The sequence below is a fragment of the Trachypithecus francoisi genome, unplaced genomic scaffold (genome assembly GCF_009764315.1).
Source record: "Trachypithecus francoisi isolate TF-2019V2 unplaced genomic scaffold, Tfra_2.0 Lachesis_group11, whole genome shotgun sequence".
NCBI classification, from domain to species: Eukaryota; Metazoa; Chordata; class Mammalia; order Primates; family Cercopithecidae; genus Trachypithecus; species Trachypithecus francoisi.
Genome location: NW_022681456.1, coordinates 95,365,457 through 95,383,260, shown reverse-complemented (window position 1 = coordinate 95,383,260; position 17,804 = coordinate 95,365,457). Strand labels below are relative to the sequence as shown.

The window sequence follows — 17,804 nt, the reverse complement described above, 5'->3', positions numbered from 1 at the left end:
TTTTAGTTATCTGGATATCTAAATTTCTTGCTAGTCTTGGGAAGTTTTCAGCTATTGTTTTATCAAATAGGTTTTCTATACTATTAAACTTTTCTTCACCTTTTGGGACCCTCAACATCTGAATATTTTGTCACTTTATGGTGTCTCATATGTCACATCTTTCTACATTTCTTCTTCTTTTTTTTTTTTTTTTTTTTTTTTTTACAGACCTGTCTTTAAATTCTGAAACTCTTCTATTTGATCTAATCTATTGATGCTCCTGATTGTATTTTTCATTTCATTCATTGACATTTTCAGTTCCAGGACTTCTTTTTGGTGATATCTCTCTGTGAATTTCTCATTTATATTCTAAATTGTTTTGCTGATTTCTTTGATTTTTTTATCTGTGTTCTTTGTTATCTCACTTAGCCTCTTTTATATCATGATTTTGAATTCTTTTTCAGGTATTTCATAAATTTCTTTTTTGTTAAAATCTGTTGTTGGAGAATTATTGTTCTTTTGAAGGTGCCATATTTCCTTGCTTTTTCATGTTTGTGTTCTTTTATTGATGTATGTGCACCAGATGTAATAGTTTCTTCTTCTGAGTTTTTGGATTGGCTTTCATAGGGGAAGACTTTTTCCTGTAGGTGTATCTATAAAGTTGGTTGGGTAGGACACTTGGATTTTGATTCTGGATTCATGCAGTAATGTAGTCTTTGTATAATTTCTTCAACTGTACACACTGTCAGTGCTGATTTCCTCATTGACTTAGGCCACAAAATTAGAGGAGGCTGTGGTGAGATTTTTCTGGGGATGGAATGCCAGGTGGGACAGTCTTTTGGCCCCAGTGGTGGCAACTGCGTACTGAGTATGCCTGTTCTTGGGTCTCTAGACAGCATGTTTATGCGCTGGCATTGACAGATCCAGGTGGGCCAATTCTTGGTCCTCCTGGCAGCTTACTCAGGTTCTGGTGTGGTAGTGGCAGACCAGGTGGGTGGGTAAGTCTTTGGGCCCCTATACAGTGTATGTTGTATGTGTGATGATAGTCATGGTGGTGGGACGGACAACCCTCAGGTTTCCAGGTGGCATTTATTGGCGATAGTGGTAGCTTTGACAGGTTGGGATAGCTAGGCCCCTGGGTAGTGTGAGTGTGTGGGCGCTGGCAGGGTAGCAGCAGGCTGGGCAAGCCCATTTTCAAGTCCTGGGAAGGAATGCACAGATGCCAGCTGTGGTTGATGGATGGGGCAATCTCCAGGCCTCTGGATGGGTAGATTGGGCACTGGTGGCAGGTTTTCTGGGTCTCTTGTTAGACTCAGGTGGTGTGCACATGTACCTGGGGCAACTGATGGAGTAAGATGATCCCCAGACTCCCAGATGGTATGCTTGGGCACTGGGGGTTAGTGCTAGGTGAGGCAGGCCTCTTCTTAAGTCCTTTCAATGGTGTACATGGGCACAGGCTATGGGGGGTGTGGCAGGACAAGCCCCAGGACTCTGGAAGGCATGCTAGGGCACTGTAGGTGGCAGGTGGTGTGGGACTGTTATTAAGCCCCCTGGCGGTATATGTGTGGGCATCAGGGGTGGCTGATGGGTCAAGACAATTCCTGGGGCCTCAAGCATCATGCTTGGACTTGGTGAATGCAGGGGTGTGTGGAAGGGATGGTGCCAGGCTGGGTGGGCCTGTCCTCACGCCCCTTGATGGTGCATGAGTGTAACCTGTAGTGAACAGGGCAGGCTGGTCACCAGTGCTTGAGCAGTATGCCTGGGTAGCAGTGGCAGCAGAGGCAGTGGGTGGGGAAAGTCTGTCTTCAGGGGCCTGCAAGTGTGAGGTGGCTCTGCTGTTAGGGGGAGATAGTTTCTACCTTTGGTAGCTGCCTGAGGCAGGCAGATTTCATGCTCTGGGTAGAGCATGCTTTGACCCTTGGCAGTGGCAGTTGGCGGGGAGAACCTATCTTCAGCGCATTTACAAGTGTGTGGCCGCCCTGTCATTGGGGGAGCTATAAGTGATAGCAGTCCCAGGCTGGCAGGTTTCTGTCTCTGGGGAGCACATGTTGTGGCACCCTTTGTACCAGGGGTAGTCTTCCTGGTGTGCTATACCACCTTTTCCCTAGTGTGCAGGACACTGTGGGCTAGAGTACTAGGGGGCTATGCTGATCCACAGGGTCCTACTGGTGTCTTACTGCTGCACCCATCTAGGCAGACATGGGGAAATGTCAGTGGGGCTCCAGGGATATGTAGATGCAAGGGTTTTTGAGCCCTGGGGCAGGATACCATCTGTTGGGGCCTGGGCTATCAAATGATGCTCTGAAGCAGCTGCTTTGGATTTGAGGTTCGTGTGGGACCTGGCATTAACTCCCTTACTACAGCAGTGCCATCTTGGGGACTTTGGGGACCTTCTCATTCCATTCTCAGAGCCCACGGGGGTTGTGGGACTCTAATGTGACCAGGATTATAGGAGTCTGTGATAAGAATATAGACTGCTGGGGATCTCTCATTTGAGCTTTCCCCACACTGGGGAGCCTCTCCTGGCTCTGCTGTTGTAGGGAGGCTGAGCCATCTGTGTAGCCTCCCTCTCCTTCTGTGCCCCAGGTGTTTCCTGTCACTTCTATGAATTCCAGTGTGCTCTCTTTCATATTCTCTTTGATGTGTGACTATCTACTGACTACTTTGATTCTTTGTGGAAAAGTGTCCTATGCCTCTAGTTAGCCATCTTGAAACTATCCTCCAGTTTTTAAATTTTATTAGTTAGTAGAGTCAGTCTGGCCCCTGTTATTTCATTTTAGTCAGATGGAGATCCTGAAATTCATTCTTCAGGAGATTCATTGAGAAGTCAGACTGCTGTTTTCCAAGACAAAATGTCAATTTTACTTTTGAGCTCAGGACATTTATTTCAATGATTTCTTATTGCTCTTTTCAAGAGCAAGGCTCTGCATAATCTGGGCCCTTTTGTACTTTATAGCTGTAGGTCATAAGTGTTCTTTCATTGATTCTATTCCAGCTTTACCCTCTTCTGTTTCTCAAACATGCTGCAAGTTTTGCATTTCTACTTTTTATCCAGAGTTCTTATTCCTGTTTTCATGTAGCTAACCATTCTGTATCATTAGTGTATTTATCACTTCCTTACTCTAGTGACTTTCCTGACCAAACTGTCTGAAACATGACCTCCAACACAAGGCATCCCATCATGTGATCTGGTAGTACTTGTAATTATCTTTTATATTTGTTTACTTCTTTGTTTCTTAACCACTGTATTTGTTGGTGGTTCATTTTCTTTTATTTGTTTATTATCATCCTTTACTAGACTATAACCTCTGTTGTCTCCCTACTACATAATAGACACATTAAATATTTGTTGAATACACATAAAAAGCTTATTTAGATAATTAATGCTTTTATTAAAATTTCAGTTTGGCCGGGCGCGGTGGCTCAAGCCTGTAATCCCAGCACTTTGGGAGGCCGAGGCGGGCGGATCACAAGGTCAAGGAGATCGAGACCATCCTGGCTAACACAGTGAAACCCCGTCTCTACTAAAAAATACAAAAAACTAGCCGGGCGAGGTGGCGGGCGCCTATAGTCCCAGCTACCTGGGAGGCTGAGGCAGGAGAATGGCGTGAACCCAGGAGACGGAGCTTGCAATGAGCCAGGATCCGGCCACTGCACTCCAGCCCGGGCGACAGAGCGAGACTCCGTCTCAAAAAAAAAAAAAAAAAAAAAATTCAGTTCATAATTTTTAATGAATTTTATATTTATCTATAGGAAAACATAAATTATTTAAAAAGTTGGACTGACTTATCTTAATTCTTTTCAGTTTTTTAGGATAATTGCTCTCTGTCATCTCTAGAAGAATCCTTCCCAACTTTAGTTCCCAAATCAGACGCCATCTGCCTAAGTTTTCTCAAGCAGAAGAATCTCTTCTTTCCTCCATTTACTGTTTTAGCATTTGACTGTAGGATAATACCTGTCACTTTGTAATTTTTTTCTTCCTCTTTTATACTGTAACTTTCTTGTTGGCAATAGCTACTCTACATTTCTCTATTGTCCACATCTCTTAGTGATTCCACTGAGTCAGATGCTTAAAATACCTTTTAAAAATCATGATTTTGGAAAATGGCAGATAGGAGACAGGGCTAGTATGCAGCTCCCACTTGGACAGAACGGCATGTGAAGACTCACATCATGAACTTTTACTCCAAAAAGTACTGCAGAAACATACCAGGAAAACCAAAAGAATTCAAAGACCCTTTGAAAGATGTGGCTTGCAAAAAAATTCAGTTCCCAAAGTGTGAGGGGGGGATAGCCTGCTTCCAAACACACGTCTCTACTGGGGAACTGGAAAATCCAGATTACGGGAGAAGGATTTAACCTTACCTAGAGATGAAATGGAAGTAGGGAGCTAAGCGAAATATAAAAGTAGAAGAAGCAACTGGAAGAGCCCTGTAGGCACTCCTTGTCCCCAGTTTGAGCCCAGGGAAGCCATCCCTGGCCTTCTCTCACAGGGATCCTTGGGGAAGGTACCCAGTGGAATTGAGGAGGGGTCACAGGGTAAAAGAAGCTTCTAACTGAACTCTGTAATAATTTTGACTAAACATGAATTTTCATGAGCAGAATCTTGGCGGAGGGGTGCAAATGGGAAGTGCAGATATGAGTGCAGAAGCTGCAGCCAGCAGTGTGGGTAGACAGGGAGTGACAAGACCTGGGAGCCTTGGTTGCTTTCTTAGTGGGGAGGCTTATAGCCTGGAGCACGATCTCAGCACTGTGTGCCCACTGCCTGGATGTAAACTTGGCATTGTTGGTGGGCATGGTGAGAGTGAGTCAGGCTTTACTTGCTGTGTGGGAGCTGGGAGAAGCTTATCACTGGAGGCTTTCTCTCAGTGATAAACTGTATGATGCAGCAGAAGTAGCCATAATCCTCTGTGGAACATAACTTCATTGGCCTAAGAAGCACCCCCATCCCCCACAGTGGCTGAAGCAAGCACTGCCCAAGGAGGGTCTGAGCACACACCTTTCTAACTCTGCCTTTACCTGATTTTTTTTTTTTTTTTCCTCACTCTGGTAGCTAAAGACAAAAGACATAAACTCTTGGGAACTCTATGGCCCCACTTACTGCTTGAGAAACCTGAAAATTTATCCTGGCCAATGTAGAGCAAACTTTTATACCCCTTCTACTACCACAGTTGGTGCTCTCTTGAAAGTGCCACCTCTGGACTGGAGGCGAGCCAACTCATTCCATTATGGCAACTCAGAACAAGCCTGCTCCAAAGAAGGAGAAAACAACAGCTAATTCTACCACGTGCAACATCCTGGCTATCCAGAGGTCCTGAGTCTGTTCTTGTGACAGCTTCACTGCTAGCATAAGCAGCATTTGAGAAAAGCAGTGCACTAAACAAAACCACAACCAAGGACTCTCACAGAGTCCATATCACTCCCCTGCCACCTCCGCTGCAGCAGGTGCTGGTATCCATGGCCGGGAGACCTGAAGATGGATCACATCATCACATCACAGGACTCTGCAGACATTCCCCAGCACCACCCTGGAGTCTGATAGCCTTGCTGGGTGGCTAGACCCAATCACTGCAGTCTGGCTCACATGCAGCCCCACCCGTAGGGGAATGGGTAGAGCACCACATCAAAGGCCCACCATGTGGGACAAAAGAATCTGAACAGCAGCCCTTGTGTTCCAGATCTTTCCACTGAAACAGTCCCCCCAAATGAGAAGGAACCAGAGAAGTAATTGTGGTACTATGACAAAACAAGTCTCTGTAACACCCCCAAAAGACCACACTAAGCTCTCCAGCAGTGGATCCAAACCAAGAAGAAATCTCTGAATTGCCAGATAAAGAGTTCAGAAGGTTGATTAATATGCTACTCAGGGAGGTATTAGAAAAAGGAGAACACCAACTTAAGGAAATTTCAAAAAAAAAAAAAGATATGGATGAAAAGGTCTCCAGAGAAATAGATGTCATAAAGAAAATACAACTTCTGTAAGTGAAAGATGCATTTAGAGAAATACAAAATACACTGGAAAGTTTAAACAATAGAATCGAACAAGTAGAAGAAAGAACTTGAGTTTGAGACAAGGCTTTTGAATCAACCCAATCCAGTAAAGACAAAAAAAAAAAAAAAAAAAACTAATAAAAAATAAATGAACAAAGCCTTCAAGAAATTTGGGATTATGTTAAACAACCAGACATAGGAATAATCAGTGCTCCTGAGAAAGAAGAGAAATCTAAAAGTGTGGAAAACTTATTTGAGGGAATAATCAAGGATAACTTCCCTAGTCTTACTAGAGATCTAGATATTCAAATACAAGAAGCCCAAAGAACACCCAGGAAATTCATCACAAAAAGATAATCACCTAGGCACATAGTCGTCAAGTTATCTAAAGTCAAGACAAAGGAAAGAATTTTAAGAACTGTGAGGCAAAAGCATCAGGTAACCTACAAAGGAAAACCTATGAGATTAATAAGAGATTTCTCAGCAGAAACCCTACAAGCCAGAAGGGATTGGGATCCTATCTTTAGCCTCCTTAAACAAAATAATTAAAAGCCAGTAATTTTGTATCCATTGAAACTAAGCTTCATAATGTGAGATAAAGTATTTTTCAGATAAACATATGCTGAGAGAATTCACCACTACCAAGCCAGCACTACAAGAAATGCTAAAAGGAGTTCTAAATTTTGAAATAAAACCATGAAATATACCAAAATAGAACCTCCTTAAAGCATAAATTTCACAGGAATTGTAAGACAATAACAGTGAAAAAAAAAAAAAAAAAAAAACCAAGATATCCAGGCAACAACTAACATGATGAATAGAAAAGTACTTCACATCTCAGTACTAACATTGAATATAAATGGCGTAAATGCTCCACTTAAGAGATAGGTAATGTCAGAATGAGTAAAAATCCATCCACCAAGTATCTGTTGTCTTCAAGAGACTCGTGTAACACATAAGAACTCACATAAACTTAAGGTGGAGAGGTGGAAAAAGATATTCCATGCAAACAGAAACCAAAAGTAAAGACAAGGACATTATATAATGATGAAAGGATTAGTAAAATAGGAAAGTGTCACAATCCTAAATATACATGCACCTAACACAGGAGCTTCCAAATTTATAAAACAATCACTACTAGACCTAAGAAAAGAGATAGATGGCAAATAATAGTGGGGGATTTCAGTACTCCACTGACAACATTAGAGAGGTCGTCAGGACAAAAAGTCAACAAAGAAACAATGGGCTTAAACTGTACCCTCGAACAAATGCACTTAACAGATATTTACAGAATATTGTACCCCAAAACTGCAGAATATACATTCTTTTCATCAGCATATAGAACATTCTCCAAGATAGACCATATGATAGGCTGCAAAACAAGTCTCGGTAAATTTAAGAAAACAAATTATATCAAGTACTCTCTCAGATCACAGTGGGATAAAATTGGAAATCAACTCCAAAAGGAACCCTGAAAACTGTACAAATACATGGAAATTAAATAATGTGCTCCTAAATTATCTTTGGGTCAACAATGAAATCAAAACAGAAATCTAAACATTCTTTGAACTGAACAGTAGTAGTGACATAACCTATCAAAATCTCTGGAATACAGCAAAAGTGGTGCTAAGAGGAAAGTTAATAGCATTAAATGCCTACACCAAAAAGTCTGGAAATGCACAATAGACAATCTAAGGTCACATCTCAAGGAACTAGAGAAACAAAAACAAACCAAGCCCAAACCCAGCAGAAGAAAAGAAATACAAAGATCAGAGCAGAACAAACAGAAAAAAAAAATACAAAAGATAAATGAAATGAAAAGCTGGTTCTTTAAAAAGATAAAATTGATAGACCATTAGCAAGATTAACAAAGAATAGAGAAGACCCAAATAAGCTCAATTAGAAACAAAATGGGAGATACTGTAACTGATACTACAGAAATACAAATGATTATTCAAGGCTACTATGAACACCTTTACGCATACAAATTAGAACACCTACAGGAGACTGATAAATTCCTAGAAATATACAACCCTCCAACATCAAACCAGGAAGAAACAGAAACTCTGAACAGACCAATGGCAAGTAGTGAGATTGAAATGGTAATTTTAAAACTTGCCAACAAAAGAAAAAGTCTGGGACCAGATGGATTCACAGCTGAATTTTATCAGCCATTGAAAGAAGAATTTGTACCAATCCTACTGAAACTATTCCAAAAGATAAAGAGAGAATCCCCCCTAAATCATTTTGTTAAGCTAGTATCACCCTAATACCAAAACCAGGAAAAGGCATAACAAAAAAAAAAAAAAAAGACCAATATTCCTGATGAACATAGATGCAGAAATCCTCAACAAAATACTAGCTAACTGAATCCAACAGCGTATCCAAAAGATAATACATCATGATCAAGTGAGTTTCATACCAGGGATGCAGGGATGGTTTAACATACGTAAGTCAATAAATATACACCACATAAACAGAATTAAAAACAAAGAATTATGTGATCATTTCAATAGATGCAAAAAAGCATTTTACAAAATGTAGCATAACTTTATGATTAAAACCCTCAGCAAAATCAGCATAAAAGGGTCATACCTTAAGATAATAAAAGTCATCTATGATAGACCCACAGCTAGCATTATACTGAATGGGGGAAAGTTGAAAGCATTCCCCCCCCAAAACTGGAACAAGACAAGGTGCCCACTTTCACCACTTCTATTCTACATGGTACTGGAAGTCCTAGCCAGAACAGTGAGACAAGAGTTCACCACTTCTGTTTGACATAGTACTGGAAGTCCTAGCCAGAGCAATCAGATGAGAATGAAATTAAGGGCATCCAAATAGATAAAGAGGGGCTCAAACTGTTGCTGTTCACCAATGACATAATAGTATACCTGGAAAACCCTAAGGACTCATCCAAAAAGCTCCTAGATATGATAAATGAACTCAGTAAAGTTTCAGGGTACAAAATCAATGTACACAATGCAGTAGCACTATATATCGGCATTGACTAAGCTGAGAATCAAATCAAGAACTCAACCCCTTTTACAACAGCTGCAAAAAATAAAATACTTAGGAATATACCTAACCAAGGAGGTGAAAGATCTCTACAAGAAAACCTAGAAACACTTCTTAAAGAAATCATAGATGACACAAACAAATGGAACCACATCCCATGCTCATGGATGTGTAGAGTCAATATTGTAAAAATGACCATACTGCCAAAAGCAATCTATCAATTCAGTGCAATTCCCATTCAAAATACCACCATCATTCTTTGCAGAACTAGAAAAAATATCCTAAAATTCATATGGACCCCAAAAAGCCCCACAGAGCCAAAGCAAGACTAAGCAAAAAGAACAAATCTGGAGGCATCACATTACCTGACTTCAAACTATACTACAGGGCTATAGTTACCAAAACAGCATGGCAGTGGTATAAAAATAAGTATGTGGACAGATGGAACAGAATAGAGAACCCAGAAATAAAGCTAAATACTTACAGTCAACTGATCTTCGACAAAGTAAACCAAAACATAAAGTGGGGAAAGAACACCCTATTCAACAAATGGTGCTGGGATAGTTGGCAAGCCCCATGTAGTATGAAACTGGATCCTCATCTCACCTTATATAAAAATCAAGTCAAGATTGATCAAAAACTTTAAGACATGAAGCCATAAAAATTCTAGAAGATAGCATCAGAAAAATTCTTCTAGACATTGGCTTAGGTGAAGAGTTCATGACCAAGAACCAAAAGCAAATACAACAAAAACAAAAATAAACAAATGGGACCTAATTAAAACAAAAATCTGCACAGCAAAAGAAATCAGCAAAGTAAACAGACAACCCAGAAAGTGGGAGAAAATCTTCCCAAGCTATGCATCTGACAAAGGACTAATATCCAGAATCTACAAGGAACTCAAACAAATCAGCAAGAACAAAAGAAGTAATTTCATCAAAAAATGGGCTAAGTACATGAATAGACAATTTGCAAAAGAAGATATACAAATGGTCAACAGACATATGAAAAAATGCTCAACATCACTAAAGATGGAGGAAATGCAAATCAAAACCACAATGCAATAACCATCTTACTCCTACAAGAATGGTCATAATTAAAAAATGAAAAAATAGAGGTTGGCATGGATGTGGTGAAAAGGGAATAGTTTTACACTGCTGGTGGGTATGTAAACTAGTACAACCACTAAAGAAAACAGTATGGAGACTCCTTAAAGAACTAAAAGTGGAACTACCATTTGATCCAGCAATCCCACTACTGGGTATTTACCCAGAGGAAAATCAGTCATATGAGAAAGACACTTACATGTGCATGTTTATGGCAGCACAATTCACAACTGCAAAAATATGGAACCAGCCTAAATGCCTATCAACCAATGAGTGGGTGAAGAAAATACACACACACACTCCATGGAATACTACTCAGCTGTAAAAAGGAATGAAATTATGGCATTCACAGCAACCTGGATGGAATTGGAAACCATTATTCTAACTGAAGTAACTCAGGAATGGAAAACCAAACATTGTTATGTTCTCACTTATAAGTGGGAGCTAAGCTTTGAGGACACAGAGGCATAAGATTGATATAATGAGCCTGGCTTGGTGACCCACAACTATAATCCCAGCACTTTGGGAGGCCGAAGCGGGTGGATCACTTGAGGTCAGGAGTGTGAGATCAGCCTGGCCAACATGGTGAAACCCTGTCTCTACTAAAAATATAAAAATCAGCCAGGCTGATTTTTGATTAAAAAATATAATGATACAAAAATCATTACAGTTGTGTGGTGGCACACACCTGTAATCCCAGCTATTTAGGAGGCTGAGGCAGGAGAATTGCTTGAACCCAGGAAGCAAAGGTTGCAGTGGGCCAAGATTGCACTACTGCACACCAGCCTGGGTGAAAAGAGCAAAACTCCGTCTCACATACACGCAAAAAAGATTGATATAATGGATTCTGGGGACTCCGGTAGAGGGTGGGGGAGGGGTGAGGGATAAAAGACTACACATTGGGTACAGTGTACACTGCTCGGGTAATGGGTGCACCAAAATCTCAGAAATCACCACTAAAGAACTTATTCATGTAACCAAACACCATCTGTTTCCCAAAAACTATTCAAAGAATAATAAAAAAAAATGATTTACATTTTTAGTGTGCTTAATATCTTATAAAGTACATTTACCTCTATTCTTTTATGTAGAGTAACATATTTTCCTTATGTTAATGGTGTATATTAGTGCATAGTATATACTATGTCTTTTGGTATAGCAAAATAACGTCATTCTGTCTAAAACACCAGTAAGGCCCTCATTGAGAAACAATGTTGGATCATGAGCTGTGAACATTCATGGGTAAAACATTAATTTCTCTCTTTAACAACAAGCTGAGCTCTTTTATCTCTCTGTTGCCAGTACATGACCTAGTACCTGGAACAGAGTAGGTGATCATCAAATATTTAATAAATAACTTAAAAATAAGACTGGAAATCAGAGTTTTAGCAGTGTGTGTGTGTGTGTGTGTGTGTGTGTGTGTGTTTTCTAAGTTTTTTTATACCTCCAACCTCTGGAACAACTCACTTCCAAATAAATTTGTAGATAGTCACTGATAATAAAATAAGAACCATCTTGATTTGTAATTATTTTCCATTATAGCTTTGATTCTTGTACACAAATTGGACTTAACCTAGAATTATTATTTCTGCATTAGAATAGAACTTACAAGCTATCTAATTCATCAAATTAGTTTTTATCTAATTCTCTTTATCTCTTGGTTTTATTACTTATACACACATTTGTATTTATATTGCTTTTCCTTGGGAACTTTTTAATTGTTTTTATATCCATATTAGGTTGAAAAATATAATGTCTCATAACTATTTGATTTTATATTTTAACAGTGATGATAAATTTGCACAGTCTTCAAAACATCTTTCTCTGGTTAAATGGAACAGCAGTGACATATAATCGTCTAGTTCATTCTTTAGATTTTATTACAGAAGATATACTATAGGTTGGTCATGTTTTAATTAAACCACGTGCCAACATTTCATGTTGTAGTAAAAAACTGTAGATTATTTTTATACTCAATAAGTCATTAGAAGAGCACATTAGACAAATTTTCACCCAAAGCAATATTATTTATTTAAATATAAAAATAAAAACATGGTCTAGGTAAATGTTAGTAGCAACTCAATATGTCCTGTAAGAATTGAAAGTGTTTCTAAATGCAAATAATCCTGCTTTTCTTGCTAAATATGTTTTTGTTTATCCCAAAGTCTAGGAAATAGGAATTTACTTACTAAAAGCCCTGCTGTAATTATGGATGAAGATTGTAGAAGCATGGATGAAGTAAGACAGTCAGACTGCATTACTGAAAAACACTCCATACAGCATATTTGGAGGAAAAATGGAAAGAAAGTTTCCAATTTTCTTGAAGATGTGAACCAGTCTACTCCTAACTTTCTATCAGAGAATTCTGACTCTTTTGTTAGTCAAAATATGATCAATGTATTAAACATAGATCAGCAAAAGATAAAGAAAACATTTAACAAGTGTGATTATGATAGTATGGGAGATATTTGTGTAGTCACTAGTTCTGATAAAAACCGTGTCACTGACAGATGCATTAGAAACATTTTTATAGTTCCAGAGTTGACTTTTAGTAATTCAACTTTGAATAAAGCAAGTTATCCAGAAAAATGTCAGCCAAACAAGAAGAATCAGAGAGAGTACAACAAAAATGAAAGAAATGATCTTAATACATCTTTTGAGAACGATTACTACCCAAGTAGCTCTGAAAGAAAAGGTTGGTATTGTACATGGAAAATGTAATTACATATTCTTTTTCTCTTTCAGTTTTAGTATATATATTTGTATATCTATACACGCACACATCTATATATTTGTATGTGTGTTTATGTGTTTGGAGGAAAATGAAACCAAAAATAGAATGGCTTCCTATTATATAACATTGTGGACCAGTGGTTTTCTTCTGTACGTGTCATGTTAATATTCCTTGAATTAAAAAAATGAAAATAGAATATGCTGAATTTTTAACTCAGTGCATACTTTTATTTTTTAAGGAAAACTTGAAAATGATTACCAAGAGAAGACACCACAGAAAAGTATTCAGAAATATCCAGCAAACTCTATGTAAGTTTTTAGGGAAATCTGGGGAATACAAATCAGGATCTAGTATGATGCATGATGAAGATTGAATTGATGCAAAGTGAGGTAGGTGTATTGCCATCTGAGGGTGGGCAGGCAACTTGTCTCAAAGCAGCCTTACCAGGAGTCATAGTGTTGATAATATCACCCCAGTTGAGAGTGTGGTGCTCATATTTGCCAGCTCCTAAATACCTTCTTATCTGAATATTAGTGTTGATTAGATTTGAGGAAATTGACTTAATGCATCCAAGAAACTCATATCTGCCAGAATGTCAATTTATTAACTTAAAGTAATAAATAGAAAGGGAACATGTATAGGAAGTCTGACATGAAAAAGCATGTTTTCTTACTTTCAGACAGCTCTCAATGGGAAGGTTTCTTGCTTGGTTGGTATAGAATCACTACAGGGAGTGATAGAATGCAGATGTTAGTGGCATAAGGAAGCATATCAGCAGTTTATAGGACAGTGTACATTTTAGGGATAGAGCACTCTCCTCATTGCCAACATTTACCTCTCAGAGACTCCATGTTTTCTCTGTGTTCAAGATTACAATCTCCTCTACCCATACATTGAAAACAATTATGTTACACCAGATTTTTCTTTCTCTTCTTGCAGCTGGTGTACAAAGTGTTCTGAATTTAAGGAGATTTTTACACTCATCCATTATGTGTTGATGTTAAATTTATTCCTTAGAGTTTGGAAGCTGCCTTCCAGATTTTTCTGAATACTGGCCTGCAATTATAAGTAACTAAAGAAAACTTTATTTTAGCTACTAGTTTCTGAATAGTCCTAACTTTCTTGGTAATAATTGCATTTTAGACAAATCTTTCTGATTGGAAATCATGAACTAGAATAAATTTTATTCTGGAAGTGATTTCTTTTGGAATTATTAAAAATATTGATTGATAAAAAGATGTAATTTTAGTGGACTTGGCACATACACATTAATTAAAACATAGACTTATAAAACATTTCATAAAATTGACAACTTTGTATCTTTGTTGTTAAATCTCCCAATATCTAGAAATTTATGAGTGAAAAAATCATGTTAGGCCTTGAGTTTTAAATGTATCTTATGAAAGCAATTTAGAACATGGTTCCCAATCCTGACTGCAGATCCAGATTACTTGAGGGAGTGATTTTAAACTATAGAATACCAAGATTGACCTGCACGTAATAGGTGGGCTCTTTGGCCTGGAGCTTATGAATCTTTATTTTTAAGAAAGCTCCTCATATAATTCCGATCTGAAGCCAAGTTTGGGAACTCTAATTTAGAACATTAATTCCCAGAGGGAATACAACAAACTGTAATACTGTGTATTTATAATCCTTAGGGGAAATATACTTTCAGAAGAATTGCACTATAAGCAGTCATGGGACTTTGGACTTAATGAGGTAAAGCACAGTCTCACATTATCTTCTCAATTAAGTCAGTTTGTATTACCGTATCATGTTACTGTATTTAGCATTCACTTTGATTTAAGATTAACATTTATTCCTTAATTTTTTGGAATGGACTCTTTGTCTTACACTTTTTTATTCTGAGGAAATTATATCTTAGATCTAGAAATAAAAACACATTTTCAGAGACTGTTACATGCTTTATTTTAGACAAAACAATCTTGAGGACATTTTAAACACATTTTTAAAGTATTACAAGATTTCTGTATTAGTTCATTCTTACATTGCTATAAAGAAATACCTAAGACTGGACAATTTATAAAGAAAAGAGGTTTAGTTGCCTCATGGTTCTGCAGGCTATACAGGAAGCATGATGATGGCATCTGATTGGTTTCTGGGGGAGGCCTCAGGAAACTTCTAATTATGGCAGAAGGCAAAGGAGGAACAAGGAGTCTCACATGGCAGGAACATGAACAAGAGAGAATGAGTAGGGAGGTGTCACAGACTTTTAAATGACCAGATCACAGGAGAATAAACTCATTAGCATGAGGACAGTACCAAGAGGGATGGTGCTAAACCATTCAAGTGAAATTGCTGCCCTGCCATGATCCAGTCACCTCCCACCAAGCCCCACCTCCAACACTCAGGATTATAATTTGACATGAGATTTGGCAGGGAGATAGACCCAAACCATAACTTTCAACCCTCACTCCCCAAATCTCATGTCCTTCTCACATTGCAAGATAAAATCATGCATTTCCAACAGTTCTCCAAAGTCTTAACTCATCCCAGCATTAACTCAAAAGTTCAAAGTCTCACCTGATACAAGGCAAGTCCCTTCCAGCTATGAGCCTGTAAAATCAAAAACAAGGTAGTTACTTCCAGGATTCAATGGGGATACAAGCATTGGGTAAATATTTACATTCCAAGAGGGAGAAATAGGCCAGAAGAAAGGGGCTATAGGCCCCATGCTAGTCTGAAACTCAACAGGGCAGCCATAAATCTTAAAATTCCAAAATAATCTCCCATGGCTGTATATCTCACATCCAGACACACTGGTGTAAGAGGTGGATTCCAAAAGCCTTGGGCAGCCCCGCCTCTATGGTTTTGAAAGGTTCAGCCCCTGTGGCTGCTTTCATGGGCTGGCGCTGAGTGCCTGTGGCTTTTCCAGGAGTTAGGTGCAAGCTGATGGTGTATCTACCATTCCAGGGTCTGAAGGATGGTGGTCCTCTTCTCATGGCTCCACTAGGCAGTGCCCCATTGGGGACTTGGTGGGGGGGCTCAATCCCACATTGCCCCTCCACTCTGCCCTAGTAGAGGTTATCCATAAGAGCTCCACCTGTGCAACAGACTTCTGCCTGAATATCTAGGCTTTTCCATACATCCTGTGAAATCTAGGTGGAGTCTCTCAAGCCTTAAATCTTACACTCTGTGCACCCACAGGCTTAACACCACATGGAAAGATCAAGGCTTACAGCTTGCATCCTGTGAAGCAGCAGACTGAGCTGTACCTGGCCCCCTTTGAGCCATGGCTGGAGCTAGAGTGACTGAGATACAAGGAGCAGTGTTCTGAGGCTGCACAGAGCAGCAGGGCCCTGAGCCTGGCCCAGGAAACCATTCTTCCCTCCTAGGCCTTCAGGCATGTGATAGGAGGGGCTGCCATGAAGGTCTCTGAAATGCCATTGAGACCTTCAGCCTATTGTCTTGGCTATTAGCACTTAGCTTGTTTTTACTTATGCAAATTTCTGCAGCCTGCTTGAATTCCTTCCTGAAAATGGGCTTTTATTTTCTACCACATGGCCAGGCTGCAAATTTTCCAAAGTTTTATGCTCTGCTTCCCTTTTAAATATAAGTTCCAGTTTTTTATCATTTCTTTGCTCACACATATGAACATAGGCTGTTCATATGAAGCAACTGATCCATATCTTGAATTCTTTGATGCTTACAAATTTCTTCTGCCAGATATCCTAAATTAATTACCTTCAAGTTCAGAGTTCCACAGATCCCTAGGGCAGGGGCACAATACTACCAAGTTCTTCGCTAACACATAACAAAAGTGACCTTTGCTCCAGTTCCGAATAAGTTCCTCATTTCTATCTGAAACCTCCTCAGCCTGAACTTCACTATCAGCATCACTACCAGCATTTTCAGCCTTTTTTGTTATAACCATTAAACTAGCAGTCTTTTTTTTTTTTTTGTAATACTTTAAGTTCTAGGGTACATGTGCATAACGTGCAGGTTTGTTACATATGTATACTTGTGCCATGTTGGTGTGCTGCACCCATCAACTCGTCAGCACCCATCAACTCATCATTTACATCAGGTATGACTCCCAATGCAATCCCTCCCCCTCCCCCCACCCCATGACAGGCCCCAGTGTGTGATGTTCCCCTTCCCGAGGCCAAGTTATCTCATTGTTCAGTTCCCACCTATGAGTGAGAACATGCGGTGTTTGGTTTTCTGTTCTTGTGATAGTTTGCTAAGAATGATGGTTTCCAGCTGCATCCATGTCCCTACAAAGGACACAAACTCATCCTTTTTTATGGCTGCATAGTATTCCATGGTGTATATATGCCACATTTTCTTAATCCAGTCTGTCACAGATGGACATTTGGGTTGATTCCAAGTCTTTGCTATTGTGAATAGTGTCGCAATAAACATACGTGTGCATGTGTCTTTATAGCAGCGTGATTTATAATCCTTTGGGTATATACCCAGTAGTGGGATGGCTGGGTCATATGGTACATCTAGTTCTAGATCCTTGAGGAATTGCCATACTGTTTTCCATAATGGTTGAACTAGTTTACAATCCCACCAACAGTGTAAAAGTGTTCCTATTTCTCCACATCCTCTCCAACACCTGTTGTTTCCTGACTTTTGAATGATTACCATTCTAACTGGTGTGAGATGGTATCTCATTGTGGTTTTGATTTGCATTTCTCTGATGGCCAGTGATGATGAGCATTTTTTCATGTGTCTGTTGGCTGTATGAATGTCTTCTTTTGAGAAATGTCTGTTCATATCCTTTACCCACTTTTTGATGGGGTTGTTTGTTTTTTTCTTGTAAATTTGTTTGAGTTCTTTGTAGGTTCTGGATATCAGCCCTTTGTCAGATGAGTAGATTGCAAAAATTTTCTCCCATTCTGCAGGTTGCCTGTTCACTCTGATGGTAGTTTCTTTTGCTGTACAGAAGCTCTTTAGTTTAATTAGATCCCATTTGTCAATTTTGGCTTTTGTTGCCGTTGCTTTTG

General features: G+C 39.2%; 1 protein-coding gene across 1 annotated transcript in view; it reads left to right on the top strand.

Moving 5' to 3' along the window:
* CUNH12orf40 (chromosome unknown C12orf40 homolog) overlaps positions 1-17,804 on the top strand; it is a 109,086-nt gene that overhangs the window by 44,612 nt on the left and 46,670 nt on the right. The window contains exons 8-10 of the mRNA XM_033222428.1: positions 12,260-12,789; positions 13,067-13,136; positions 14,487-14,547. Coding sequence (XP_033078319.1) covers positions 12,260-12,789; positions 13,067-13,136; positions 14,487-14,547 — 661 coding nt within the window. The remainder of the gene's footprint in view (positions 1-12,259; positions 12,790-13,066; positions 13,137-14,486; positions 14,548-17,804) is intronic.